The 12,857-nt window shown below is 35.4% G+C and overlaps 2 protein-coding genes across 2 annotated transcripts; one reads left to right on the top strand and one right to left on the bottom strand.

The window, feature by feature from the left end:
• Nucleotides 1-124: 124 nt before the first annotated feature.
• Nucleotides 125-8,640, top strand: LOC109218380 (sulfate transporter 3.1-like). Its single transcript, XM_019382740.1, has 12 exons — nucleotides 125-584; nucleotides 1,043-1,250; nucleotides 1,468-1,639; nucleotides 2,206-2,271; nucleotides 2,823-2,936; nucleotides 4,744-4,860; nucleotides 5,831-5,957; nucleotides 6,682-6,968; nucleotides 7,081-7,271; nucleotides 7,356-7,441; nucleotides 7,584-7,660; nucleotides 8,205-8,640. The coding sequence occupies exons 1-12, from the start codon at nucleotides 233-235 to the stop codon at nucleotides 8,394-8,396; spliced, it is 1,989 nt and encodes a 662-aa protein (XP_019238285.1). The 5' UTR covers nucleotides 125-232; the 3' UTR covers nucleotides 8,397-8,640.
• Nucleotides 8,641-8,798: 158 nt separating this feature from the next.
• On the bottom strand, nucleotides 8,799-12,310 carry LOC109218382 (putative nuclease HARBI1). The gene is made up of 2 exons (XM_019382741.1): nucleotides 12,045-12,310; nucleotides 8,799-10,957 (listed from the first exon to the last, which is right to left on the bottom strand). The coding sequence occupies exons 1-2, from the start codon at nucleotides 12,214-12,216 to the stop codon at nucleotides 9,909-9,911; spliced, it is 1,221 nt and encodes a 406-aa protein (XP_019238286.1). The 5' UTR covers nucleotides 12,217-12,310; the 3' UTR covers nucleotides 8,799-9,908.
• Nucleotides 12,311-12,857: the final 547 nt, after the last annotated feature.

The raw sequence follows: 12,857 nt of genomic DNA, 5'->3' as shown, positions 1-12,857 counted from the left end.
AACCACACCTTTTTCGTACATTTTACACCCTTTATATAAACGTACACCCCCTACCCTTTCACGTCCAAGCCACGTCAACCCTAATATCCTTTCTTCTAAAGTACTTACCTTTCAGAGTTTTTCAGAAGTCTTTATCCACAGGATATATGATCTCTGTGTCAGATTCTTGATTTTGAGTAGAAAAAAATACTACTCCTACAAATAAAAGTAGACTACTCCATATATTATCAGAATGGGTAATGCAGATTATGAGTACCCATCAATAATGAATGGAGAGAGCACAGGGACAGGCATACATCGAGTGGAAATCCCACCACCACAACCTTTTTTCAAGTCATTAAAGAATACAGTGAAGGAAACTTTATTTCCAGATGATCCCCTTAGGCAATTCAAGAACCAAACACCCCTTAGAAAATTCATACTTGGTGTGCAGTATTTCTTTCCAATTTTTGAATGGGGTTCTCGTTATAATTTTGGGTTCTTTAAATCTGATCTTATTGCTGGAATTACCATAGCTAGTCTTGCTATTCCTCAGGGAATAAGCTATGCAAAACTTGCCAACTTGCCACCTATTCTTGGACTATGTAAGTGTTGATGATTAATTCTAGTCAGCTCTGATATCATGTTAAAGTGTCTCATCATTTCATCTAAAGTAATAAGGTGATATACACAGTTCAACACCTTAAATACAACAACTCATGTCTTTAGTAGTTTTTGCAGTAGAGCATGTTGCGTATAGTTAACAGGTTCAACTGCACCTTTAACAACAACAAGAAACCCAGTATAGTCCGACAAGTGGGGTCTGGGGAGGGTGGCGTGTACGTAGACCTTGCCCCTAGCTTGAAGGTAGTGAGGCTGTTTCCCATGGATCCTCGGCTCAAGCAACTGCACCGTTAACTAAAGTGAAAGTCACTAAAATTTAAAAATATACTATTGAAGTTTGAACGTAAAATTTCAAAAATGAAATATGGAAATAATAAGAATCTAAAGGGTGAATCCATCTAATTTAAATCCTGGATCCGCTATTTTTTTTTTTTTGCAGATTCAAGCTTTGTTCCACCATTAGTGTATGCAGTAATGGGCAGTTCAAGAGATTTGGCAGTGGGCACAGTTGCTGTTGGATCGCTTCTAATGGCTTCTATGATAGGAAATGAAGTTAATGCAACTGAGAATCCAGCACTTTATCTTCATCTTGCTTTTACTGCCACATTCTTCGCTGGATTATTTGAATTAGCTCTTGGATTTTTCAGGTTAGTGTCTCTATTTCTTGTTAGTACGTTCTTAGTTTACAATATCGCTTATACTACAATGGTTTGAGCCGAGGAAACAGCTACTGATGTTGGCATTAGGGCAGGCTGTCTACGTCACTCCCGTTGGGATGCGGCCAACCCTGAGTGAATGCGGGATGCCTTGTGCACCGGGCTGCTCAGTTTTAGCTTAATTAATTTATGGTTAATTAATTTTCAGGCTGGGATTTATAGTGGATTTTCTATCACATGCAACCATAGTAGGATTTATGGGAGGAGCAGCTACAGTGGTGATACTACAGCAGCTAAAGGGAATACTTGGTCTTCAACATTTTACTCATGCCACAGATGTTGTCTCTGTCTTACGTTCTGTCTTTACCCAAACTCACCAGGTAATTTTTTTTTATTACTCTATCAAGTTACTTGAAAATCTATTTTAAATAATATTCTGTAACAAGTATGCTTTGTTAACCTACATAAATTATAGTAATACCTTAAGTAACCTGTTATAGCAAGTAAAACTATACATATAATATAAATAAATTTATATCTAGTGAAAGCTCCCATTCTTTTCGACAGAATATAGATGGTAAACATTTTTCAGTTACTGATTGATTCTTTCTTCCTTTTCGGTTAAAGTTTGAAGAGAATTTTTTTCTTTTTTTTTTTTTTGCAATAGTAACTTTTTCTGATACTACACCTTTTTTTTTTTTTTTTTACTTTTTACTTTTTTGGTTCGTTTCGTTTTCTCCACCCCTTTTTGGCCCGTAGAAAAATTGTATAGTGTGCAAATCATGAGCTTGAGTTGAACTAAAGTGATTCTTGAAGAGTAAAATTTTTGGATTAGTTACACACTTCTATCCCTTTTGATTTATTTGTTTGTTTATTACTCCGAGTACTTATATTTGTAAATTTCTTTAAATATGCTCTAATGAAACATTGGTTAAAATAACTGCAGTGGCGATGGGAAAGTGCGGTGCTAGGATTTTGTTTCCTTTTCTACCTGATGATGGCTAAATTTTTTGTAAGTATAAACACTGACTTTGACCTTTTGAAATGTGAATAATATCCACAAGTCAAAAGCAGTCTAATATCAAAAGTGGATACCCTTTAGACTTATAATGCCTAATTATGCTTTCCTATCTTTATTCAAATAATTTCATACTTAACCTCAACTTTTGTTAATTTCTTACTTTTTCCAAATATTATTGATAGAAACTGACTTTGCTCCTCGACTTAACCTACTCCCACTCCGAAAATTCCAACAAATTAAAGCAATGTCTTCCTATGTTGTTCCAATAATATTGCCATACTCGTACGAATCCTTCAAAAATAAACTGCTTTTGGAGAATTCGACTCGCATGCATCCGACGACATTTTTAGAGAGTCCAAGCAACATTGATGTCTTCTATTTCTCATCAAAGGAAAAAAACAATTTTTATATTTTTCTCGTCAGAGGAAAAAAAATAGTTTTTTTTTATTTTGTTAATAGAAAGCTACTACTCTAGTAGTTTTATAGAAACAATACAGAGTGTGTGTAGTTTAAGAAAGTTGCTAATATATGCATGCATGCAGAGCCAAAAGAGACCGAAGCTGTTCTGGATTTCAGCAATGGCGCCATTAACGTCTGTCATATTGGGAACTATTCTCGTTTATCTCACCCATGCTGAAAAACACGGTGTTGCAGTGGTAAGAAAAAATTCAGTAATATTGTATTTAACGTATTATAACTAATAAACTGTCTTATTTTCATGTTACTAATCACATTGATTATATAGAAGTTAAAATTCACTTAGACATACTATATATATGTATATATATATATATATTACCTTGTGGTTTAAGTATCCTAGACGTTTGTTTGGAACAAACAACCTACTACTGGCAAAATTGGTGTAGCCTAATACTTCTACGTTTATTAGCTGTTCATATTCATTATTGGTGCATTTTAAAGAGACACTTTTGATTGATAGTTTCATTTGTCATAACAAAATTTGGGTCAAGTTGACACTTAAAGACAAACAAGACAGCGAAGTTGAAATGAAAAAAAGTTTTTATTTGTGTTTACATACTTTGTCGGTCACGGGAAAAATAGTATTAGTACTATGAGAACTTTAGCATGGCAGGGATTTTGTGATAGTTTAAACCTACACAGTATAAAATAATTTTCACCACATTTAATTAATACAAAAATAACTATAAGAAACTATCCATAATAACTTAGATTTGTAACCTCAAAACATAAAGCATGTCACATACTCAACAAGTTTAGTGCATAACATTTTTTACACTATCGTGCATATACTCCCTCCGCCTCACATCATTAGTCGTGGCTACTATAAAAATACTTATCTCAAATTATTTGTCACTTTAGAAGTTCAAGACAAAATTGATTATCTTTTTCCTTTTTATTCTTAGTAATAATTATCCTTGAAGATTACAAACACTTCAATTATGAATAACAATTACTTTGTTCAAATACCAATAACGAAAGATTAAATATAAAAACATGAATAAGGGTAAAGTAGTCAAAACTTCATCCTATTTAATTTTCTTAAGGGATGTGTACAAGAGAATCATGACAGATAATATAAGACGGAGGGAGTAATTAGCACTAGGGGTGTTCAAACCGAACCGGAAAACCGCACCAAATCGAAAAATCAAACCAAACCGATTAAAATACCCGACTAGGTTTGGTTTGACTTGGTTTGGTATTGAGTAAAAAAATCCGAACCAAACCGACATATAAATATATAAATTTTATTTATATTTTTAAGAGTTTATAGTGATTTTTCTTTAGAAAATGTAAAAATATTTGGGATCCTCTCATGTATTAACTCTAAAAGCGTAAATTAACGAAAAAATATTGTTAGACGACTAAGAAAATAACTATCATGTGTTACTAAAAAAATTCTCCCATTAGAATATTTTAATAGATCATATGTTTGTCAATTGTTTCCATAATTACTAAACATATATTCACTTATCAAAACTTTATTTATAATTTTAACAAAGTAAGATTGAAATAATATTCATGTAACAAAAAAATCCGAAAACCCGAAAAACCCGACAAAACCGAACCAATCCACACCGATATAGTTGGTTTGGTTTGGTGTTGGTAAAAACCGAACCAACTCGGTCCATGTACACCCCTAATTAGCACATAAAGTTTTTTTCACACTATCAGTGCACATAAGCAAGCCTTGGAGCAACAATCAAGTTGTCTCCCCATATGACCTATAGATCACGGGTTTCAGTCGTAAAATCGTCCACTGATATATTGCATCAGGGTAAGTTGCGCCTACATCAATAACCCATTGGGATGCGTGCCTTCCCCGAATCTTACGTGAACGCATGTTTGCTTTGTACATCGGACTGTCCGTCCGCAAAGGATGGGTCTATATCTTAGGAGAGATTGTTGTGATAACTGTGGTTGCTTTATATTGTCCATCAATCATTGGATTCTTATAATTATGTGAATGAAAAATTGGAACAGATAGGGGAGCTGAAGAAAGGGTTAAATCCTCCGTCAATAATGGATCTGTCATTTGGGTCAGCCTATATGACAACTGCTATCAAAACAGGAATAGTCACGGGTGTCATTTCTCTTGCTGTAAGCACTCGATCTGCTTTCCAATCTCAACCTTTGTCCTCTTTCTGCTGCAATTCCTGCTACTTGCATTACTTTTCACTAGCTAATGTTCTTTTTTACAATTTCAAGAACAAGCATATAAAACATGTGTGCATGGACGGATCTTGATAATGTTCACCGCTTTGAATACAATATTAGACTACAAAACTTAAATTTGTATTTTTATACTCCATCAGTTTATTTTTACTTGTTAATTATATTGAAAGTATATTTTTATTTTTACTTGTCCATTTTAGCAAATCAAGTGAAAGACAATCTTTTTTTCGATTTTACCCTTATCTTTTTTTCTCGATGTGACCAGGAGGTCACAGGTTCGAGCCATGAAAACAGCCTCTTGCAGAAATGCAGAGTAAGACTGCGCACGATAGACCCTTATGGTTCGGCCCTTCCTCGGCCCCCGCGCATAGCAGGAGCTTAGTGCACCCGGCTGCCCTCTACTTTACCCGTATCATTAACTACTCATTCCTCAAATTATTTCCCAAGACTTTTTGAAATATTATCGTTATTATGGGTAAAACAGTAAAAACATACTCTATTTATTTTTCTTAAAGAGAGTGCAAAGTCAAAAGTGGATAATTAAAAGTGAACAGAGAAAGTACTTAATTTGTAACTATTTCATAATTTGATGCTTCTTGGGGCTTCTTTGGCGACTGTAAGTCACTAGTAAAATTGCAATAATAGTATAACATTTTATACAATATCAATGTATATAACTCCTTGTCATATATGTATGAATCAAAATTCTTTAAAATTGTGTATGAACTTTGAAGGTTACTTTCAATGACACGGCTAACTTACAATATTATAGAAAATAAGTGTATTTCGTATACTTACAATTGCATTATGTGGCATAGAATTTTTTTAGTGGATTTAAGGGATCTTTATAACACACTACACTAAAATTAAATCCTTATTTTATTGATATGGACAGGAAGGAATAGCAGTAGGAAGAAGTTTTGCAATGTTCAAGAATTATCATATAGATGGAAACAAAGAGATGATTGCTTTTGGGATGATGAATATTGTTGGATCCTGCACCTCCTGCTACCTCACTACTGGTATGTTCCTACATATACTACTATAGTATACTACGTATATCATATTTGACTTGGTTATTATTTCTCTTTTATTTCCTTTATGGGCCGAAAGTTGATGTGGATTACTCTCACTTCCCATTTGGGCCCATACCACGTGATTGTATGTCTCCACATACCTACTAACAATAAAAGAAGAAGAAAAAAAAAAGAAAAAAAAAAAGAGAGAAAGAAAAGCTTAAAATTAATGGGACAGAGATTGGAAAAGAGGAAACATACTTACACTATATTATATGGGTAGGAAAATACTAAAATATGGAGGGATGAGTGGGGTTGGCTAGTGATGAAATGCATAAATTTTCAACAAAGTGTCACGAGTTTGAGTCGTAATATGTGTAACTGAAAGGGTATTATGTTATTGATATATAATTCCTTGTTGATTAAAAAAAAATTGAAAATAAGAATCGAATGAGGAATGTACAATAAGGACATTTCAATTTCTTAGCAAATTAACATTACATTAAACGTAAATTTATGGAGTAGTTTAGTCAAATAAGTTTAAAAAAAAAAAAAAGCAAAATGTGAATAGGTCAGTGTTTTCGAAAAGACTAACACTACTACATTACCTAAAAAATAATTACATACAACTGTCTACAATATGTGGCATTAGAAACTTGAAAAATAAGATAGTCAACCTATAATAAGAAGTAAAAATATACTGATAGTGTAAAAATTATTTATACTGCAGGGCCATTCTCGCGATCAGCAGTGAACTTTAATGCAGGATGCAAAACTGCAGTATCAAACATCGTCATGGCGTTGGCAGTCATGGTGACATTGTTGTTGCTAACGCCATTGTTTCACTTCACTCCCCTCGTCGTCCTGTCCTCCATCATCATCTCCGCCATGCTCGGCCTCATCGATTATAATGCAGCCATTCATCTCTGGCATGTCGACAAATTCGACTTCTTGGTCTGTATCAGTGCTTACATTGGCGTTGTCTTTGCCAACATTGAGATTGGCTTAGTCTTAGCCGTAAGTATCTCTTACGTTCTATGCACTAACAATGTAAAAAAAATTACAGTATTAAATTCGACTGACAATTATATGGTTTGACTTATAAAAATGTTGTTTAATGGAAATGCAGGTAGGATTATCGTTGCTAAGGGTGTTACTTTTTATAGCAAGGCCAAGGACGTTAGTACTTGGTAATATCCCAGATTCTATGATATACAGAAATGTTGAGCATTACCCAAATACAAACAACGTCCCAGGCGTTCTCATTCTTGATATTGGAGCCCCTATTTACTTCGCTAATTCTAGTTATTTAAGAGAGAGGTAATTATTTTTTTTATAACCGTGGTATCTGAACCAGTTTGCACACACCTCGACTAATTATGGTTAATTCAATTCTTGTTATAGGATCTCAAGGTGGATTGACGAAGAGGAAGACAAGTTAAAATCTTCAGGAGAAACAACATTGCAGTATGTTATACTTGATATGGGAGGTTAGTTAATTTCTGCAGTGTTTACAATTTGTTTCATCAGTTAGTTTATTTTTTGAAATAACAGTAAAAACATTTAAATGTAGCACAATAACATTTAAAACTGAATTTGAGCATTGACAGCTAAAAATTCTTTGATTGGCAGCTGTGGGAAATATTGATACAAGTGGAATTAGTATGCTTGAAGAAGTCAAGAAAAATCTTGATAGAAGAGATTTCAAGGTTAGCATCTTGTTTTCCAATTTCTTTCTTCGAAACAATTTAACTATATCACTGTTGTTACTATATCCTTGTGGTCCGGTCCTTCCCCGGACCCCACAAATAACGGGAGCTTAGTGCACCGGGCTGCCCTTACTGTTGTTTCTACTAGTTGATACTGCTCCCTTTCATTTTGTCCTTGAGCCGAGGGTATCCGAAAATAGCTTCTCTACCTTTACAAGTAGGGATAAGGTCTACGTACATATTAACCTCCTCAGACCCCACTTGTGGGATTATGCTGGATAAGTTATTGTTGTTGTGTTTCTTCGAAACAAAGTCATTTGAAGTTATAAAGACAGACTGCACCGTAAAGTATATCTATAAGATAGGATTTAAATTACATACACTAAAAGTACTGTAAAAAAGTTTCACACGATCAGTGTTTTATAACTTATTATAGCAGGTAACCTGCCTTATTTTTCAGGTTACTAATCCTGCTTTTTATGGCCAGTCAGTGTATAGAAGTTAAACTTGCATAACATATGGTGTTTTTTTTGTGGCATTGCAGCTTGTGTTGGCAAATCCAGGAGCAGAGGTGATGAAAAAGTTGAACAAGTCCAAATTCATAGAGACATTAGGACAAGAATGGATTTTCCTAACAGTAGGGGAAGCTGTGGGAGCATGTAACTTCATGCTTCATTCCTGCAAACCAAAATCTACAACAGATGATGCATCCCAAAAATGGAGCAACAATGTGTGACTCTAAATTAATTGATTGGTCTACTTTATTCGTAGTATTATTGAACAGTATTGTAGTGGTTCATGTGTGCATCTAATTTGTAAAGATGCAGCATCACATATTGGCTTAAAGGAGCCAGATTCTACTGCACTACTCTTCCTTAGAAAAAGCTAAAAGTGGCTTTATTTCTTTTCCACCTTTTGTAAAAATAATATGCTCTAATTAATAAAAGAATGAATGTCACCTGTGTACTGATTGCTTCTCATCTCAAGTTCGCCAAAATCTTTTGTTTACCTGCACAAGTACATTGAGGTGCATACTGTTGACAAGAATTATTTCAGGAAGACCTTTTCTTTCCCTCGTCTTTTTAACCTTTTCCAGAAAGACATGCAGTAGTCCGTTAAAGATCAAGCATCTAGGCCCTTCACCATACTAACGCGTTATTATTGACAGTTGATTCAAGTACCAAGTCAAATACAGATAATCTAAGACAGGCTAAATCTCAGAGCAAAAAAGAACAGGAGTCATGATTGGAATAATGTAGAAAAATATTACCAAAATGACATGCTAAAGTAGCTTGGTATGAATTGTAAGTCATCACATATACTCAAGGACCATGAAGCACCTTCTTCTACATTCAGAAAGATCTTGCTCCTGAACTCGTTTTTATCTTCAGCGTGGTCTGAAACAAAGCTTTTTGAAGAGGCCCTCTTTTTCCTTGGGAAAGAGATGCCCTGCTAATAGTAGCAAGAAATCACCAAGTAAAATCCCCAATGCCAGTGCAGCTATTTGAGAGTGAGAACATCTTCAATGTTTAGAATCTTGCTTAGAGATGAGACAAAGCAGCTCACGGATCTTTTGCAAGTTAGTGGTTACAAATGGAAAAAAAAAAAAAAAACAGAGTAACTTGTAAGGATGAGTTGTGGGAAGATCTTTACTTGGTAAGTTTGTTAAAGCTAAGCTTTTTACTTTAGAAAGAAAAGGTTTTTACATCATAAAATGTTGAGAGAGATATTTGGCTATGTCAATATAAGTGCCAACCCCAATTTCCGTCCATATGTGCCGGGGGAGGAAGAAGGACCAGTGATGTCCAAACAGATGGGGCACGTTCATCGAAGACAATGTCAGGTACTAGTAGTGGGAAGAGGGTTTCGAATGACAATAGTGAAAACTCATCCAAAAAACTCAAGAAGACTCGCTCGGTTCATTTGGAGAACCAAGCATGGATGTGTTACCGGAGCCTGATATTTACTCTACCAATATTTACTCTACCAATAATTATTGGAGAGTAAATATCAGGCTCAGGTAACACGTCCATAATTGGTTCTTCAAAACGCACCGAGCGAGTCTTCTTGATTTTAAACAAGTCCCACAAAACATGTAACTCATCCTTATAAGTTACTCTGTTTTATTCTTTTTTGGTTCCATTCATAACCTGTAACTTGCAAAAGATCGTGAACTACTTTCGTTCATCTCTAAATTTTTCAAACAATGTCTGCAGTTTGATTACACCACTCAATGTTGGTTGATCACCTACATCGAGCCTTCTTTTTTGGTAACCTGTAAGTGTACAGTTAATTTGTCCCTCATTAATCTCCCCATTGATTCAATCTGCTTGCAGCTCTGTCCCTCATATCCTGGGTCATGATGACCAGATAACGCAACATCAGGATGAAATCTGTCTCCACAATCAATGATGATATTATGAAGTAAACAACACACGAGGATGATACTAGGGAGTTTCTGTTTATCAGGTCTCCACATAACCTTATTAAGGATTCTCCAACCTCCCTTCAATAGCGCGAAAGCTTTCACTGCAACTGACCTAGCAGTCTCATGTAATGCATTGAAATCCAATATGGCATCTGAGAGGTCGTCACCTTCATATGGTGTAATAAGCCACGGAAGAAGAGGGTAACCAAAACCTCCTATAATGTATTCTCTAAGTTCTTCTCCTTTAACCATTTTGACGTTTCCGTTTAAACGATCACCACTTTCACAGAGTTTGTAAAATCCAGAGAACTTCAACAGTCTCGAAGTGGTCATGCCCCCAGGCCATCCTGTCACAATGTCTAGAAAACGCATCTCGCTGTCGACAATACCTTGCAAAAGCATGCTGTAATTGTTTTCCTGATCACACCAATCATCTGAGGTTTGAACAGCAGGAAGCGTCATTATGATGTGGGTTTCATCAATTGCTCCACAGCAGTTAGGTAATCCAAATGATTGTTCAAATTCAGACTTGATTATCTCCATCTTACTAGGTTCTGGCCATTTAAGGTGGTGCTTTGCACGTTCTTCTAACGCCTCAATGAATCTCCAGGTAACTTGAGACACAGTGGACTGCCCAACACCAAATGATGCCCCAACTGAAACTTGGGATTCACCGGAAGCCAATCTTCTCAATGCAATGGCAACTTGCTTCTCAACACTAAGAAGCCTTCCCTCAATGTTTATCAGACCTGAAGGAGGTCTTGAGATAAGGTCCTCCCTTACAAGTGAACATATGTAATCAAAAGTCTTCTTCGAAACACGGAAAAAATACTTGAAACCTTCCTCTTCATCACAAGGTACACCACAACCTGCAGGATAATACATTTAGGAGCGAACTATTCCCTGCATCGTAGAAATGGGGGGGGGGGGGGGGAGGGGGGTAACAAATAGCAAAAAGGCGCAAAAAGCTAAGACTAAAACAGGGATACAGAACTATTGTTACATAAGATATTCAAGCAGAAAGACGAAAACGTAGACAACAGCAATTTAGGAATATGTTGTCAACACCTCACAATCGTGCTTTCTTGAGGAAATTAGGGTCAATCTAGTGGGGAAAACCTTCATACCCATACCAAGGATAACAATCGTATTACAAACCTAAGAATTATTAGCACAAATATCCTAACTATAACAGCTTCTACCACACAAAAATTTCAATGTAAAAGTTCTGGCTTCAACTATGTCTAAACCGCCTGGGAATTTACTACTTTGAATTGTAAAATAAATTAGGCTAAAGCTCCAAGCAGAAGAGTCCATTTCCAACACAGAGTCTCTAATGAGTAAACATGTTTTTTCTTCCTAGTGTTGGAGGTTTGACTTCAAGTATACTTCAAGAATCCAGAGATAAAATGGAGTAAATTAATCAAGTGCGTCCTAGTTCCAAACTAGTTGGACTCGACTATATGAATCATCATACTATTTTACACACTACTCTTCTTCTTTTTAAAGTCAGTGGTGTCCCAGCCAGCTTGGGCGAACATCCACTATTCCACCGGGTACCTGCAAACACCCACCAGCACAAGTACCGGCTAACTCTGCCCCAAGGCTTAGGCAGATGGGAATCATCTTTTTTCTTTTTTTTGGGTAATTGCACACTACCCTTCACCCTGCAGCAACCCTCTTCCAGGTCTGGACCTGTTATGCTTTGTGAATTTCACACAGAAAGGTTCAAAATAATGCACCAAATTTAAAGAAATTAGGATTAAAGCTCCAAGCTTAACACTTACTAACCCCCGAGCGAGTTTTAAATAAAGTCTTACACCGCTGTAGTGAATTGTTCAACAGTATTTGAAGCTAAATGAGTTTCAAATACAAGTCAATTTGCAGATTTCAGCTATAATATGGTAAAAGAAAAAAAATTTACAGATGGGTAAAAGCAGAGAGAAGTAAAGGGACCTAGGGTTGGTGAGTTCTTGTGCCAGAAACTATCCCACCAATCGCATTCACCACTTCCTTTGTTCTCAACAGGAACAATGGTAATTGACTTGTTTTTCTTGTTTTTGTGTTTGATTTTCTTCAACTTCTTTGAATCTTTCTTCGTCTTCTTCGATTTCTTTAGTGGAGCCATCCACTGATGTGTTAACTATTACAGGGGAAAGCTTCGAATAGACAATAGCCGGTAAAATGCAAAGCTCTTCCTCGTTGTTGGTCGAGGTTACTGTTTAATTGGAATTGGGCTAATTACGTACAGTCTAGTCTAGTAATTACATTTGTTTGTCGTAGCGTTATTTGTGTAATTATAAGTTTATTGTTTGGTTGCACTTTATATAGTTAGATTAAATTTTAAATAAAATAATTATTAAAACTTAAAAGTTAATATAATAACTATATCCCTATAAATTTTTATAAGTATAAATAATATTATATTTGATATTTAAATATATATTTTTCGGGGATAATTTCATATAGATACAACTCACACATCTGACTTGCAATATAATAGCTCAGTCATAACTTTACAAATCTGTAGTCCAAAAACATTCGGCTAATATTTGAAAAAAGAGTATTTTCTAGCTTTTTTTATTCGGCAATAGAGTTTAATCAGGATAATTATCTTATTTAGATGAAATTATGAGATTTTCTAATTCNCACCACCCCACCCCTGTGCTGTGCGCACTCAAAAAAGTGTCGAACACTCCTTGTACATACTCCTATATAAAGCACCCCTCCTTCAGTCCAAGCCAGTCCAACCAATATTCCTTCTTTCAA

This window comes from Nicotiana attenuata, unplaced genomic scaffold (genome assembly GCF_001879085.1).
Source record: "Nicotiana attenuata strain UT unplaced genomic scaffold, NIATTr2, whole genome shotgun sequence".
Lineage (NCBI taxonomy): Eukaryota > Viridiplantae > Streptophyta > Magnoliopsida > Solanales > Solanaceae > Nicotiana > Nicotiana attenuata.
The sequence above is the reverse complement of the archived record's forward strand: the minus strand, read 5'-3'. Positions and strand labels throughout refer to the sequence as shown.

Coding starts and splice junctions, on each gene's coding strand:
- LOC109218380 (XM_019382740.1), top strand. CDS start 233: ATGGGTAATGCAGATTATGAGTACCCATCAATAATGAATGGAGAGAGC. Junction 6,969..7,080: donor AGATTGGCTTAGTCTTAGCC/GTAAGTATCTCT, acceptor ATGGAAATGCAG/GTAGGATTATCGTTGCTAAG. Junction 7,442..7,583: donor TGTTATACTTGATATGGGAG/GTTAGTTAATTT, acceptor TTTGATTGGCAG/CTGTGGGAAATATTGATACA.
- LOC109218382 (XM_019382741.1), bottom strand. CDS start 12,216: ATGGCTCCACTAAAGAAATCGAAGAAGACGAAGAAAGATTCAAAGAAG. Junction 10,958..12,044: donor CAAGAACTCACCAACCCTAG/GTCCCTTTACTT, acceptor ATTATCCTGCAG/GTTGTGGTGTACCTTGTGAT.